The 18,218-nt window shown below is 36.9% G+C and overlaps 1 protein-coding gene across 5 annotated transcripts in view; it reads right to left on the bottom strand.

Moving 5' to 3' along the window:
• Positions 1-2,693: 2,693 nt before the first annotated feature.
• Positions 2,694-18,218, bottom strand: part of MSI2 (musashi RNA binding protein 2) — a 538,668-nt gene continuing 523,143 nt past the window's right edge. For all 5 annotated transcript variants that reach the window (XM_075264907.1, XM_075264910.1, XM_075264909.1 and 2 more), the window contains one exon: positions 2,694-10,891. Coding sequence is in view for 1 of the 5 variants with exons in the window: in XM_075264910.1 (XP_075121011.1) it covers positions 10,830-10,891 (62 nt within the window). In the remaining 4 variants the exon portion in view is untranslated. The remainder of the gene's footprint in view (positions 10,892-18,218) is intronic.

The following is an 18,218-nucleotide window of genomic DNA, read 5'->3' as shown; positions in this document are numbered from 1 at the left end:
AGCTGAAAATGTGTAACGGACTGATTTCTGTGACCACTTCTCAGGTACAGTACTATTCAAAAGTTTTAGGTAAGAGTGAAAAATGCTGAAAATGTTTTTAAATTAATAAAATGAAGCAAGTGAATGAAAGAGAAATCTAAATCAATTCAAGATTCAGTGTGACCACCCTTTGGAAGAAGAGTCCGGGAAGTAATACTATGTCCCCCATAGAGACTGATTTCACTGTCAAGTCCATCTGTGATTATATGAAAAACAGAAGGATTTGAGTAGGCCTAAAACCACAGAATATACAGTCCTATGAAAAAGTTTGGGCACCCCTATTAATCTTAATCATTTTTAGTTCTAAATATTTTGGTGTTTGCAACAGCCATTTCAGTTTGATATATCTAATAACTGATGGACACAGTAATATTTCAGGATTGAAATGAGGTTTATTGTACTAACAGAAAATGCGCAATATGCATTAAACCAAAATTTGACCGGTGCAAAAATATGGGCACCTCAACAGAAAAGTGACATTAATATTTAGTAGATCCTCCTTTTGCAAAGATAACAGCCTCTAGTCGCTTCCTGTAGCTTTTAATCAGATCCTGGATGAAGGTATTTTGGACCATTTCTTTCTACAAAACAATTCAAGTTCAGTTAAGTTTGATGGTCGCCGAACATGGACAGCCCGCTCTCAAATGATCTGAAAACAAAGATTGTTCAACATAGTTGTTCAGGGGAAGGATACAAAACGTTGTCTCAGAGATTTAACCTGTCAGTTTCCACTGTGAGGAACATAGTAAGGAAATGGAAGACCACAGGGACAGTTCTTGTTAAGCCCAGAAGTGGCAGGCCAAGAAAAATATCAGAAAGGCAGAGAAGAAGAATGGTGAGAACAGTCAAGGACAATCCACAGACCACCTCCAAAGAGCTGCAGCATCATCTTGCTGCAGATGGTGTCACTGTGCATCAGTCAGCAATACAGCGCACTTTGCACAAGGAGAAGCTGTATGGGAGAGTGATGAGAAAGAATAGGTTTCTGCACGTACGCCACAAATAGAGTTGCCTGAGGTATGCAAAAGCACATTTGGAGAAGCCAACTTCATTTTGGAAACAAAGATTGAGTTGTTTGGTTATAAAAAAAAAGGCGTTATGCATGGCGTCCAAAAAGAAACAGCATTCCAAGAAAAACACTTGCTACCCACTGTAAAATTTGGTGGAGGTTCCATCATGCTTTAGGGCTGTGTGGCCAATGCCGGCACCGGGAATCTTGTTAAAGTTGAGGGTCGCATGGATTCCACTCAGTATCAGCAGATTCTTGAGAATAATGTTCAAGAATCAGTGACGAAGTTGAAGTTACGCCGGGGATGGATATTTCAGCAAGACAATGATCCAAAACACCGCTCCAAATCCTCAGGCATTCATGCAGAGGAACAATTACAATGTTCTGGAATGGCCATCCCAGTCCCCAGACCTGAATATCATTGAACATCTGTGGGATGATTTGAAGCGGGCTGTCCATGCTCGGCGACCATCTAACTTAACTGAACTTAAATTGTTTGTCCAAAATACCTTTATCCAGGATCCAGGAACTGATTAAAAGCTACAGGAAGCGACTAGAGGCTGTTATCTTTGCAAAAGGAGGATCTACTAAATATTAATGTCACTTTTCTGTTGAGGTGCCCATACTTTTGCACCGGTCAAATTTTGGTTTAATGCATATTGCACATTTTCTGTTAGTACAATAAACCTCATTTCAATCCTGAAATATTACTGTGTCCATCAGTTATTAGATATATCAAACTGAAATGGCTGTAGCAAATACCAAAATATTTAGAACTAAAAATGATTAAGATTAATAGGGGTGCCCAAACTTTTTCATAGGACTGTATATAAAACTGAAATGGCTGTAGCAAATACCAAAATATTTAGAACTAAAAATGATTAAGATTAATAGGGGTGCCCAAACTTTTTCATAGGACTGTATGTGATTAGTTATCCAAGAGATTGACATATTTTACATAAATCAATAGTACATAAGGAGTAATGCTATCTCTGGCTATCACATGACTATTCTTTTGCAATTTTAAGGTATTTCCCCTTTGTAGGCTCTGTTGTTTGCGTTACACTCTTAGCTGGTGGGTGCAGACTAGTTGGCGTTATATACACCGTAAGTGGAGGCAAATCTGCTCTTAAACGGTCTCACTCTGAAATAGCTTCTGGACCATGCAGGACACAAATAGAAAAGTATTGATTTCTACCATGTGAACAAAGAATTTTGGTTGTGATACAAAGCTGCTATTTAGCTCAAACATCAGACTAAGACTCTAGTCCTGTTCATTCCTTTTCCTGTCCATCAGCTTCGACAGATATGTCTTGTGATCTGCAGATATAGTATGGGTTTTCAGAGTGAAACTCAATTTATGGAAAGTGGGAAGGGGCTACAGCCTGATAAGAGCAGTAAAAAGCATTTTCCCCTGATACAATATATGACATCTTTTCTTAAAATCATCTGTACTATGGTTTGCAGAGTTTGTTGAAAAGCTAGCTTGCACCAGATTTCTACTCGCTATAACACATTGTTACAGATAACTAGTGTCAACTAGCAGAACCACGGTAAAAAAAATAAATTTTAAAATACCTGATTTACCATAATGATGTTAAATAAGCAGAATGAGGCGGCCGATTTGCCTAAATGACACAGAAGACATGTTCAAAACAGTTTATTTTATTTATCTTTTTTTTGTTGTTGTTGTCAGACAAACACATTGATTTCTGGACCACAGTAGAGGATGGAAACCTTTCACAAACTTATTTATTTGAAAATACAAATATAAAATTATACTTTCCACATCTATGATGTGAGAGACCCCCATCCACATAGTATTTTACAATGAGGCTTCAAGAAGCCATACACAAAGACCTGAAAGATGCGATGCTTGAGATAGATATATGTATATATATTTATATAGATACATACATAAGTATATATATATAAAAAAAATAGTCACTACCAAAGTTCGCATCAGTTCATACTAAAGTATAAAAGTAAGGGCTAGGTCTGCCACAGTGCCATTAAGGTTAATTTGTGTAAAGATACGTTGAACCACCAGTGATGCTTTGTTTTCCTTGGGATCTAGAGCTTCCAAGTTACATTAGCTTCTAGATTTGACAGCCTACCTCTATCCCATAAGAGGCACACATATCTAGCACTGGGTGCATTGTGCAGTTTATAATAAGCATTGGTGACTCCTGTATTTCTTCTTATTCTCTATCTACCCTGTTAGATCGAAATAAAACCATAGAAATCAAAACATTACTGAAAAATAAATAAAATAATTTGAAGTTCATCTAAATAACAGTACATTCTGATTGTTCAGTGATTTCAGTAAAGTTCAGGTGGGCAACTTGGGTGACTTATAACCTTTACAATGTTTTTTTTCGTTATATTATTATTATTTCAGTTTACTTTTTGGTAAAGTCATTACAGTATATTGAAGTATTGCTTAACATACAGAAATCTTAGTGTTTACACATATGTGGAGAATTTGATTTTGAAGACTCGTGAATAGCTGTAGGATGTCAAAACATGACTGTTATGTACAGTGTATCTTGGTTAGAGCAGAATTCCATTGGTGCCATCACAGATTTCTTAAGTTCCATAAAAAATCAGATTCAGTTTTGTAACAGACAAGATCAGCTTCAAAGGAACACTACACAAGACATTTTTTTCAAGTTAAATACAAGTTAGTGTTTTTGTAAACAGTTATACATCACACAAACCATGGATGACTTTATACCGATGTAATAAATAATATTGCTTTCATCTTGTTTATGGTATGGCAAACACGTAAAACATCTTTGTGGCTATGTCCCTAGCCCTCATTCACACTTAAGGATAAAATTACATTGTTGTAGCTGAAACAAAGTAAAATACGAGTTAGTACACCTTTCAGGTCGTCATTACCAACAATTACCAACAATTGAACTAGTCTAGTACAATGTGCCTCATTCATCAGCGGTAAACTGCTGTACAATGATATAGAGAATGACAGTGACAGAGCCATGCTACCTTAAAGTCCAAGCTACAAATTCGACTTAGAGTGAATATCATGAAACCTAAAGAGTTAAAAAAATAAAAAATAAAATAAAACTTCATTTTAACCAAGGGGATCGTGCTCATTTGTTGGTTAGTGTTTTCATTGCGTTTGGTCTGGACCAACAAGCATTTTGTCGAATCACCTGCTTGTCTCCTGTTACTGAGAGGATTCAGTTTTATTTTTGGAAGGCATTGTACAAAGTGACTGTGCTATGTCTCCACTGAATACAAGTGTATAAAAATAGCTCAAATAAAAGGACAATTGAACCTAAGGAACCTATGAAACAAACAATGTGTCACAATACAGCGTATAAACAATTCATTCTTATCCCATTTATACAGTGCAATTGAAGTCCGGTATTGCTTGTCCATAACTAATTTCACTACATAAAGGCACTGGTCAGCAGGAGTGTGCCAATCGCATAGACATGACGGGGAAGTGATATGACATTATTCAGTAGTATTTAGTAGGTGCATGCTGGCTCTCACTAAAGAAGCAGACTGGACTGGAACTAAAAGGCAATCAAAATCCAGCTTCCTATATACTCATGCACAACACGTGGCAGGACAATGGTTTATTATACAACAATACTGTACTGATATAAGAAGCAGCTGCTCATGTGACATCAACAATAGGCAGAAAATGTTGTATACAAGGCTCACATCATTGGAGTACACACTGTGAGGGTGTCTGCGTATACAGCATGTCTGTGCATTTACGGAGTGAGCCCCAGCACCTTTAACATGTTACTATAATATATCTAGTACAAGGAAAACCTTGAATAAATCCTTAAAGGAGCCTCAAAATCCGCCTGCCAAAATGGCTCCCATTGACTTCAATGGGAGCTGCTCGCTTCTTTTTTTCGCTAGCTAGTAGTGGAATAAAGTAACAAGATGAACTATCTTGCTGCGGATTCCATGGCTGACTCATCCATGGCGTGAGACTCCCTCCTAATTAGGCCCATTCATTCGGGCCTAATCCGGAGAGGAATGCTGTGATGAAATGCGGGGGCACTGCATCCATTGCGGCTAGCCACGTGCTATGTTCATACGCGGAATCCATTTCCCACCGTGTGAACATACCCTTAAAGGTTCCTCACGTTTGGGATTTCTGAGGTCACTGGTAATTGACCAATTATAGTAATTATTTTCAATTGTACAAAGACACAATAGGTCTCTTATCAAAACAGGCCCTGTTACCCATAGCAACCATTAAGTCTGCAGCTTTCATTCTCATAGAATAATTTAAGATATGAAAACCGTGCTTTGATTAATCGCTATGGGCAACAAGGCCAGGCTTAGGCAGCTTTGATAAAAGAGTTTTACTAGCACTAGATTACAAACTGTAGTCTAAAGGCTGTAAAATCTTTAGCTGTTTTCAAGGCGTCTTTAGCATATTGTTGAAGAAACAGATTCAAATATAGTGTGAGGATGAAAACCCAGGCTATGGTACATACGGTGCTTGCATTTAGAGTAAATCACTGACAGGTAGGCTTTATACCGCCACATTATGCGTCTGTCCTAGGAAACCACTATCATGCTTTTCTCCAAATAGAACATCTACACATAAAGAAATTCACTACTATATAAAGTCATGATAGTCCTATGTTGCTGGGTTTCTCCTTTCACTAGCTTGATACGCCCTTCATCCCAATATTATAGAGACTAGCATTTCCTACCATGTTTACAGCTACAATTTCCTCCTTATTTTTGGTCAAGTGGAAAAGCCCCATTATGGGTACAGTGCTGGGGAAGGAAGAACACGCTTTCAAACTTACAATGAACAGATCCTCCTTTCTTGTAGTATGCCGCGACATATATAACGCCAACTGTTATCTTCTAAAAGGTACATAAGGCTGAAATCATATAGTAAATTGTCTCACTATTATAAACTACCTTGTTAGGATACTAGTACTGATATCAAGGACTTTGTGGCTGGGGAGGGAGGGGGCATGATTTAGTATCTACCATGTGCCACACTGTTGGGTATTTGGACAGACCATGTTCATAGGTCACTATGGAAATATTCCACATCGAGACATGATGGAATTTTATTTAACTTTCATGGATACCATTAAGTGTTAGAGATGTATTACTAAATGGCTGCAATGTGAATCAGTTCAGTTAGTCAATATGTGTTATGATGTTTCCTTACGTTGTCACATTCCTGACATTGGCATGCAGAAAAAACACAAGCTAGCTAATATATATATTTTTATGTTACATACTTTTGTTATGTTTGTTGAAACTTTTTACCAAGTGACAGTTCATCAAAGATTTTTATATTGTCAATCCAAACATACCATTAATATGACTATTAAACTATTTTTTTTGATGAGGTTATATGAAATTTGTATGTAACAAGGCACTGGGGTAATTTTAAGGATGACCTTTCACCATCTCCACCAATTCCAACTCTTTGCATCCTTTAATAGGTGCCACTAATACTGATACTAGGTACTGATAATGGCACAACTGGAGTTTTTTCCTAGCCCACACCCTTCACAAACAATAAGGAACAGAAGAGAGTCTAATTAGTATAGTATATAGTATACTGAGTGCTGAAACTATTAGAAATGACTGCTCCGGAATGGATGGGGCTAGAAAAATACTCCAACTGTGCCAGAATCAGCTCAGCAGCAACTACTGAAGGATGTAAAGTGTTGGAGTTGATGGAGGTGGTGAAAGGTCTTCCTTAAGGTATGTAGTTTGCAAAACCTCTTTGTGTGTCCCCATGATTAACACTGCAAATCATCTCTTACTATTTTCAAGATTTTGGAATTGTATTCTGTCCACCATGAAGCCATACTTATTACACCTCAACTATACAATGCATGTAGTAGGGCGGCTTCACGTATCAAGTATCCTGTTACACTGCATTCTCAAGCTGTGAAAGGAATGTGAACCACTGAGCACATTAATCCAATATATTGTATAGTGACTGTTATGTTCTTCAGTACATCATCATAACATTGACATTCATAGGTAAGATACACAATTATAAGAGAGAAGCAACTGACAGGGTGGATGATAATGGAGTCCACTATATGTCCACTATGTACAAACAAGTACTGAAACTGTAGATTGTGCGTATGTTTATGGATAATTCCATCAAATATGAAGGAAAAGTACCACTGCCTCTCAGTAAGACTCTGTTCCCATTTGTATGAAGACTTTATAACCCAATCTGTCACGTCTGATGGCAAGAACGGGACAGCATACTACACTACTCTCAATCAAAACCATAGCACCACAACGTACATCAACGGGGTCTACTGGGTGCTGCTGGTAGTCTTTGTACAAAAGATCTGGCACTGCATTGTGGCATCCATTATAAACAGAAACCACAATGCAGACGTGAACAGAACCTTATGGAAATATTTCCTTATCTACACCAGTGCAATATTTTTAGGATATAGAGGCCAAAATACAGTACTTGGAGGTAGGGGTGTGACACAGTTAATCTAAATAAAAGATTGCTAATAATGTACAGGTAATATCATTTATTTAGGATTGATCACTAGCAAGGTGTACTTCCAAGAATATGAAACAATATAACTGACCCTCAACTAGTACAGCTAACGATAGATGTTTAGGAAAGTTAACTCTTGTTTTTTTGCTTTAATGCACTATACATAGTACATATATACAGTACAACTCAGCATGACTGATGAACATATGAATATGCCAGTTAACTGTGTGGTACATAGCTATGTGAGTGTCAAGAATAACAGACTAATGTCATAGTCACGGTGACGTGATATGAATTACTAAACCGTATGAGCTGGTATGTGTTTAAGATTTGACTGGAAGTGCTTGGACGTCTCCAATAAAAAAGACAAAAAACAAAGAGTATTATAGGTCAAAAGTCCATTAAGAAAACACAACCTTACAAGATGCAAAATGCAGCGATGGAGACACGACCCTTTGTCCTTGAGTAAAATAAAGAGACGGCTAAAGTTTTGTGCTAGAGACATTTACAAAACTTTTAGATTGCTACATGAAAATGGGACTAGAGCAAACCCTTGGTCTAGGTAGCCACATTTAGAAACAAAACAGATTTCACAATTCATCTGTGGGCCAAAGGGACTGTTCAAAAGGTGTATAAACATGAAAAACATATTCACACAGATCATCAATTTCTTCTGAGCGTTCTTAAAAAAATATTTGTTTTTTTTTTCTCTTAGTAAAATCATTTAATATACCATGCCTCCCTCTTTAAAAAATAAATTAAAAAAATCCAGTTTTGCATATATAGCGTTAGCATTTAAGGTAGTATGGCATTCCCCTTTTAAAATCAAGGGAGGGTAGGGAGATCTGCAAAATGCCTATTAGAGATTGCCAGCATTTTTAGCATTGTGAGACCTTTGGTTAGTTGAAACCACATCAGATTGATAAAATAACAAATAACAATTATTTTAAAAAATGCTCAAAAAAAATCATTCTTAAATTAGAGAAAGTTCTATCCTTACTGGTCCTAAATGTGAAGATCTACACCTATTTTGCCTGTAATCTTAAGTACAATACATCTACCAAGATTTATTATAAGAACAAGAGAAATGAATTTAGTATGTTAGCATCAGGACAGCACATTTACACAAAAGTCACTATTTACACAGCTATCGGTGAGGATAAAAGAAAATTCTATGAAGTGGCTGGGAATGAAATAAAATGTGTGTTTATATGCATTGTGTATGTATATGTATGGAAGTACAGTACATTATCAACATTAATAAAATATTTGCTTTTAAAAAAAATCCCCTGACTTAGGATTAAGGTTTGGGGACCAATTTCTACTTTTAATTACACAGAACGGTTTGGTTTGATTTGTTTTCAATGTTTAAAAAAACTAGATTTAGTTAAACAAAATGACAACGGAGTTTCCACTTACAACTGTGGAAAAGGTAAAAAAAAAAAAAAAAAATCAATTTAATTCAGCATGCCCCCCTCCCTATATTTGCTATACTGAACCTAGATTAAGTATGGTCTAATAACCTATTAGTAACATTTATAAAAATAGGAGTGCAGCAGCTTCTGTTTCAGAAATGTAGCATTCAGTGTCTTGTACTGGCTGTATGAAAAAAAGTACCAATTCTCTTTTTTTTTCTTCTTTTTTTTTTTTTTTTACATGTAACAGTTAAAAAAATAATAAAACTTGGCATATACAAAAAGAAATCATACAACAGTACGTTAATGCCATATACACCAAGTTGTACTTCTATGTCACTGTTGTAGGCCTATCATTTGATATTACAAAATGAAAATAAAATATCCTTCATAAGCTTCCCCAGGAGAGGACCAAATATAAAACAGCCAAAATAATCTTGTGCAAATAGGAAATTGTCAGTTTTCCCTACCGGTCACAGTGCAATGATGTTCAATAGTTTTGTTATTATTATTATTCTTTCTATAATAAATTATTCTTAATCTCCTCTACCATGATAGTTAGAGCACTGAGGTATTAAAACAAATGATTCGCATTCCTAATTAATTCATTAAAGGAGAACAAAGTGATTAGAAGGTAACATAGGGTGAGTGATGCCTTTCCTATATGGCAAGTGTCAGTCACTGGATACAAGAAAATAGGAATAGCTCGAGAAAATGACAACAAATACATAGAGCAGCTGAAATGGCTGGACTATTATTTGATCTAATTTAAAATTTACAAAAAAATATGATGCACTTCAAATTTAAATACTTTAAATATTACAATTGTAGCTTCGTTTTAGTCTGGGCATTTTTTTTTTGTTTTTTTTCCCATTTTTTTTATCCTCAGAACAACAAAAATAGAACTAGACTTTTAAGCTGTGCACAAGGTTTAAATAGGTAATATGCTGGTATGACGCTAGTACAGTTATCAGGTCTAAACATCTACACAACAAATGTAACAGTGTTAATCTAACTAATAGGGCACATCCTGGCAACTCATTCAGGGTATAAACTTTTACAAGGTTGATTTCTATCGCCTGTATTGTTCAGAGATGCTGAAGATTGCTTGCCCTCACAAAAAATATATATAGATTTTTTTTTCTCTTACACGTAGTTAATGGAAGGTTATTTACAGCACTTCTGTTTATTTTAAGAATGAATTTCATAAAACCTTAGAATATCACCTCTTTCAACAAGAAAAAAAAGCACTTATAGAAAACCGAGGACTCAAAATTTCTCGTCCTTAAGTTATTGCCGAAAATAGATAATCAGTTTAACAAAGGGAGACGTCACAAAAAAAATCTACAGAATCACCTTAGTCAGCTGCTCTTTTACATTATATACATCATGAAATTGAATCTTTACTTCAGTACCAAGTAAAACCGACATTAACTTTCAGAATGTGCTAAAACTCTTTCCTTTTTTTTTTCTTTTTTTTCATTTTTGTTACCAGCATTTTTTTTTTCACTTCTTTCATGATTGGTACCAAAGTTTTCAACTTATATTAAAGTTCAATCTCTGCAAAATAATAATGAAAATAAAGACATGAAATAAATCAACCGTTATTATCGCTACTACAATATTAAAAAGAAACAAAAGGGAGAATGCAAAAGGAAAAATGACAAAGCATTGATAAAAGCAATAACTGACAAATTTCTCTTGTAAAGGAAAAATAAAAGCTGTAGACTCTATAGCGCAGCAGGTTCATGAGATGACGAGATTGAAACACTTGCAGTCCCCAGAATGCCATCTCCAGTTGTGTTTCTGCATGTATATCTTGTACTAATGATAATGTAGTACTGAAGGTCTGGTGACATCATCCCAACATGGGATCATTCAGAAACTTCGCCCGGTCTTGCCTGGGCATCCAGACAAATTCTACAGCAGGAAAACAGAGATAGCCTTAATACACATAAACCATTATGCATTACACATTGAAAGAATAGTAACTGTTCTCAAAATTGAAATTTGGGTCAAAAAAAGTACTTTTGATAAAAACAAGGAAGAAGTTAATAGTGAACCTTCAATGTAAGCAATACAGAACAAAGGTAATAAAATAACAATGGTAAGCAATAGAAAAACTAACAAATTGTAGAATTAATTTTGAAGATAATGTCCAAAGAAGCTTATTTACATATATCAACAAGAGATGGTTGGTGCCTTCAATGGAGAGGCCTTAAAGACCCCCATACATATTAGATAAAAGTTGGGTGAATTAGGAGATTGGCAGGACAAGCTGACTATTTTATATTAAGAGGGCTTCCCAAATCTCCAGGACAGATGATGAAGGAAGGATCTGGTATATTGAATTATGTTAAATCCAATCCCTTGTTATCCTATGGAGATAAGCTGCAACCAGAGGCATTTGACAGTGACGCATAGTACGCTGTCAAACTGAGCGTGCATTTGTATGGGGGTGGGAATAACTGCCCAAATGAGTATTTGGTCGTCAACTATTAAAGGTATATGGGCACCTTTAGATATTGGACTTTGCAGTCACATATTTCCAGATATAGAGAGGAAGGGCAGAATCTCAATGGTGTATACATAGCTCCTTATTCTATTTTAAGCCGGTCCCAGAAAAGTGAATGGAACAAACATATTACTAACAGTTAATATTACCAATCCATATTATTTTAATTGCCAAGTTACCATATGGCCTACAAGGGATGCATCATCTACTCTCTGCTGATAACATCAAATTATACATTTCACACTTTATCTTGGTTGAAGAAAGAGAAATTAATTTGTTTACTTAAAACATACATCTGACAAATACTAATTAGGCAAATTAAATATGCTTCTTTTAGCAAGAAAAAGTCACAAACTGAAATCAGAGGATGGAGTTGGTGTGGGAGGAACGTACAGTCAAATCAAGCCAACAGAGAGTGGGAGGTGATAAAGGATGATAGAAATCAATTTGGAGAGAAAGTTAAGCAAATCATTAACCATTTCTGTTGGGAAGTTACACGAAATTACAATCAGGATGTAAGATGCGCATGAGCTTACATAGGCAGGCAAGTGTAAGTGACATTCATAGCAGTAGTACAAGTCATGTCATTAACTATTAAAATAAACACTAATGTGAAATGGGGACCAACATTCAATTTTGCACTACATACAGATGTAGCAAGGTTTAATTTAACATATAACTGTGGCCTTATGGGAAAACTACAGATAACCCAATAGTTACTATACAGTGAGTGGTAAAGTACATGGAGACACCTCTTGTTTGTATGTTTAAAGGATATGTCTGGTTTTAGTCTCCATTACACAGTGAATATATACAGGGTGGACCATAATCTTCATAACTGGTATCACTGTGTTGTCTTGATCGGTTGCCAATGGATATGTCCATGAATGCAGCAAATTTTTAAATTGTCTTTTCCGCAACTCTGAAACCCAGCCATGATTTCTTTGTTGAGGTCGGATTGTTTGCTCATGTATGCCTGATAATCTGTTCACAATAAGGAAATCATGGTTGAGTCTTTGGGCTTAAGCCCAAACCCTAAAAGTTCCTATATTCATGGTCATATCCACTGGTAACTGATCAAGGCAAAAGATCGTCACCACTAAATTTAAATAAATAAAACTTGCAAAAATATTTTAACTTTTGATTGTCCACAGTTCTAAATATGGTAATTTTCATGGGAATACCCCTTTAAAGGGTAACCCATTAGGTGGATGTTCCCCCATAAACAGGCAACAGCAAATGCAGCAGCAAGATTACCCCTTTCCAATGGTGCTCCTTATTAATTTGCATTAAAGTGAAGTTTTATGTTTTTAAAAGCTTAGATTTGTGTGTGATAATGTCACAAGGGGATCAGTACCTGCTACTTGTAGTCACACTGTCATTGCTTGTAATCACATCCTGGGCGGCATGATTGACGCTAAATGTCATTCACAGATCATCGCGTCTGCTTCTCTCTACACTGTCCTCACTCCAGGAGACAAGTGTATAAGCAAAAAAGCAGCCAGGAGCCAGGGAGAATGTAGAAATAAGCAGGTACATGTAAGATGTGGTGCAAGTCAGGGTAATGCTATTACCAGTGGTGACAGTGTAACTAGAAGAAGCAGGTACCATCCCCCATGACTATTCAGAGCTCATCAGCATAAAACCTCATTTTTGTGTAACTAAGAGATTAGTGAGAGGTACCATTAGAAAGGGGTAAGAGACACTTGCTGGGGATTATTTAAAAAAATCCACCTATAAGTTGTACTGAACCTGATTTACAGCCTATATAACACTCCAGACTTCTAGTTCTGCCAGGTATCAAACCTGAAATCTTCCTGCATTCTTTGCCAGTTTAATTTCTCTCCAGAGCTAGCGCTTGTGATTTTAAGGTCATCTGCTCAAGGTCATCCTTACAATACTTAATGTGCACCCAAGGTTAAGAAAGCCAATTGTCTCACAGCATTCTATAAGCTCAGCAAACTAGTAAAGAATGTGTCTGACAGCAAGACAAGCTTGGAATGCAGCTATCACCGTGAATACAGGTATCAGTACATAAGTAATGCCATGTACAGATATGTCCTCCCTTACCTTTCCTCTTGGATGGACATGTCCAGATATGTGTGTCATATATATGTAAGTTAAAGGGTGTTGTCCAACTCATTTTCATTGAGGACCTAACTTCAGTATAAATCAGCAATAAGGGAACCAGTAAGGGTCTGACACCTGGGACCCCTGTTGATCAGTAGTTATAGGCCATCAATAAACATGAATTGGACAAACCCATTAAGCAACCTTTCTAAACATGGCAGGGTTTCATGACAAGTGCTCACAAAATAATATGCAAACTATTCTATTTGTGTCTGGGTGACCATCTAGTTGGGGAGGGTAAATTGCAACAGATTGAAGACAAATTGGAATTCTTCCCCCGAATTAGAAAATTGGAAAATTATTTCTACAACTCAACTGCAAAACAAAACTCAAAAGGTAGCCATACATTTAAGAAGTCTTCTGGTGGCCTTCTGGTGTTAATATTGCATTGTATTCTACATACTATATATATATAAATGTAGATTGTGAGCCCCATATAGGGATAACAATGTGCATTTTTTCTCTATCAGTATGTCTTTGTAGAATGGGAGGAAATCCACACAAACACAAGGAGAACATACAAACTCCTTGCAGATGTTGTTCCTGGTGGGATTTGAACCCAGGACTTCAGCGCTGCAAGGCTGTAGTGCTAACCACTGGGCCATCATGTTGCCCCTAGGGATCACAATGTACTTTTTTTTTTCCTATCAGTATGTCTTTGTAGAATGGGAGAAAATCCAGGATATTCTACATATATTGTCTTATTTCATTTCATATGTTGACTACTGGAGAATGATCTAAGCTATAATCTGAACTTCCTCTTTTCTCTATTATTTTAAATCCCTAGCAAACTCACTTATGTTTCTTCTACATAAAAAGTATGCAATATTTTAATGATGGATCTCTAGGAAGCGAACTGGATCTTTTTTGTGTGTTTGCCCATCTAAAACTGCACAATGAGCTTTGGTGAACTTCATCTTCACAGAGAATAAATAAAGGGCAAAGAGTTCTAAGATCTCATGCTAATAACAGGAGAACATCACGATAAAGCTATCTCCAACTTTCTGCCAGTTATGTATTAAAAGGTCAAGAAAAAAAACAGAAACAGTAACCTCAAAAGGCTAAAAAAAAATCTGCGTTACGGAATCAATTTTAAAGTTCACTTTGTATTTTAGGGGAGAAAAATGGTAAGTACTTCTAAAATACAGGAAGATCAAATCAGCTACACTGTAATTTGGAAACGTCTGGAGCCGAGCAATTTTTCAAAACGGGGGAAGCAGCCAAAATGCCTAAATATTATTGCAGCTTCACAAGAGAAAATTAGTTTAATACTTCACAAAAAATTGCAGCTCCGTTTTATTCCTGAAAGAGGTGCTTGAAGTGCATTGTGAATGACAGGAACGCAGGCATTTATGCAAAATGACTGGAATTTACAAAGAAATATACTGTGATGAATTTAAACATCTGGTTATTCCTTTATTTTCTTTTAAGGTAATCGCTTAACAGTGCTCTTACCGGCAAGCATAAAGAGCAGCTTGTGAAGTATTGCTTTTACTGTTTGTGTGGCACCTTGTTATAGCGGATACAGAGACACCGAGTTGATAAGACATACTTAGCATAATAAGGTAGTTATTCCTCTTTGCAGAGCACAATTGAAATTAGCTGATGAATAATGATAAAGTCTTCTCATAACCTACAGTGATGGGAATGTATGCGGGGACGGTGTGAGCTATGCAGCCACCCTTTCACATTCTGTTCTATCATTTTGATATGTCTAGATGTGGAAATTGTATTGTTATAATCCCTTACGTACGTTGATTATTTATATCTGTAGATATTTAAGCTTTGTGTTTCAATGGTTTCATCATGAATGGGATTTAACAGAATTATTAAAAATACATTGGGGCAATTTATTAAAGAGGACCTTTCACCATCTGGGGCACATATGGTTTTGCGGTTTTATACACCGCTAGAAAGCTGACAGTGCACTGAATTCATCGGCTTTCACGTTCTGTGCCCCCGGTGAAGAGCTATTGGTGCCGGTAACGTAGCTCTTCACTGTCAGAAGGGCATTTCTGACAGTCAGTCAGGAACGCCCTTCCTCACAGTAGCGTCTATTGTGCCGTACTGTGAGAGCGGTGAGGAACGCCTCCCTCCCCTCCAGATAGTACTTGTCCATAGACGAGTACTGGAGGGGGTGTACCTCACTGCTCAGCATCATCGCTGGGCGGTAATCAATGACCTCTCTCACAGTACAGAGCAATAGACGCTACTGTGAGGAAGGGTGTTCCTGACTGACTGTCAGAAACGCCTTTCTGACAGTGAAGAGCTACGGTACCAGCACCAGGAGGAATTCAGCGCACTGTCGGCTTTCTATTGGTGTATTACACCTCATGTGCCCCAGGAGGTGAAAGGTTCTCTTTAATACTGGCATTTCACACACCAGTCTTAATATAAGCCCCAACAGGCACAAGGAATACCTGATTTATCAAAAATGGAAATCTACTCCAGTTCCTGGCATGAGTTATAATAAATATTTCAGCCGAGGCTCCCCGTCCTCATACTCTTCGTCTCACTTCAGCCACATGCATGGAAAGTGGCAAATGAAGTGCAGAATGGTAAAAGATAGATTCCCCCCATTGTGTGAATGCTGTCTTCTAAAGCCTGTCCACAGGTAGTATGTGGTATTGATAAAGTCTACTAACTAGAATGAAGCAGAACTACAATAATACATAAAACCTTTGCTGTGGCATTGTTACTAGAAGAAAACAGCCATGTTTCTTAATACTGCACAAAACATTTAAACACTGTTTGTGTCGCTGAGTTATTTTGGGTCACCATCCATGTGTCTTTTTTTTTCTTTTTTCATTACAACAATGCATCTAATAAATATAATAAAATACTTTAACCCTTAAACATTCCTTCATTAAAATTTGCTATGGCTTTATGTCTAGATCTCTAACGCAGAGCATTAATTTAGAATCTGACTACTTGCCATTTACTTGTAGTCTGTAACCATGGGGACACATAGATCTGAAGACACAAAAAGGTAGCAAAACAGACTATTTGTACAGTTGCTGCATTTGAATTCTAAATGCACTGGATGAAAGAAAAAAAAAAAAGAAGAAGAAAACTAAGTATGAGTAAACAGATTGGGATTGAATCAGATTCAGCCCCAATTTTCCCCTGAGCCTCCGCTTATTATACTGTGGGGTCTGAGGAAATCCCAGAGTATAAAAATAGCACTTCTAGTTTGTGCAGAAGAAGCCTGAAATGAGTCAGAAAACTAAGCTTCATGAAAATTTGTCTAAACCAATCTTGTGAGGTACACCCATCCCTAGTGTAGACACCCTGACAAAAAGTAGTTAATTCTGTGACACTACATGGAATTCCAAGACTGGTTTCATCCACTTACTAAAAATATCTTCTCTATTATTTCCCTATGCAGAGAAGCAAGTACTATTGTCACTCTGTCCCTCACTGTGCTGTTTGTACTACAAACACGATGCATGATGAAATTATACTTGAAAAAGAATATTCAAATAAGTTCCCTCTGAGGAAGAAAGGAAAAATTGTTCTAGCCCCACCTTTTGTGGCTCCCTATAGATCAATGCCTGAATTTTTAAGAAATCTAAAGAAACTGACTGGGATTAATGCCACACCAGAAAGTCTTTGGGAAAAGGAAGAAAGACACATACACAAGCAATTGTTTTGGGGTTATTGCACCTGATCAGTACAAAGCAAGTACTGGTTTGACTAGATAGGAGGTCGTAGACGTGGGTCAGAAATGGGTACTATACTTCCTTAGGGTATGTGCCGCAGATTTTGCTCCCAGATCCAGGGCAGACTCCTCCTGGAATCCACCTCCCATAGTTTTCAATGGGAGGCAGAGATTACAGCAGGACGCGGAAAAAAGAAGAGTCCTGCTCAATCTTGCCGCGGACACTGGAGCTGATTTAGCCACGGAGTCCATGCCTCGAGACTTCCTGCAGATTAGGCCGATTCATCTGGGCCTAAACAGCAGTGGGATGCCGCGATGGAATGCTGATGTACTGCATAAGCATCCCATGGCGGCTAGACAGCAATGAAAATGCCGGTGGCAGAAAGAGAAAAGCTGCATTTTTGTTGCAAATTTTGCTATGGTGTTTTTAGCTAAACCATAGAGTGGTTTCACAAGAAATGGAAAATATAAAGAAAGCCCTAATACTTCTCCCTTCTGCTAAATCCATGTCTGAATTTAGTAACAAAAAAAATGCTTTTCCACAATGTTTGGACCCAATCTAAAACAGTTACTAAAACTTAGTATTAAAAGCCCCCATCACATTTTGGTGCATTGATGTACAATGGAGATGTTCATGTATGCAAGGTTCCAGTGTTCTCAAAACTTTTACTATTTACCCTTGAATGGATACTGGGTAAGATGGAGAAGAATTTCCACATAGAGGAAAAGTGGAAAAGCTGTCCATAGCAGCCAAAATACTTCTTTAGCTGTCAAGTGAACCTCTAAAAGTAAAGCTCACAACTGGACAACTGCTCCAATTTTCTTGTGTGGACGTAATCATAAATATCCTCAAACCTGAGTACCTAAAATGAACGGTAATGAATAGAATAGTTACCATATACACAATGCTAGGGAAAGGGTAATCCCTGATTTTTATAACA

Source organism: Leptodactylus fuscus, chromosome 2, assembly GCF_031893055.1.
Source record: "Leptodactylus fuscus isolate aLepFus1 chromosome 2, aLepFus1.hap2, whole genome shotgun sequence".
Classification (NCBI taxonomy): domain Eukaryota; kingdom Metazoa; phylum Chordata; class Amphibia; order Anura; family Leptodactylidae; genus Leptodactylus; species Leptodactylus fuscus.
Note: the sequence above shows the minus strand (reverse complement) of the source record. Positions and strands in the feature narration are given on the sequence as shown.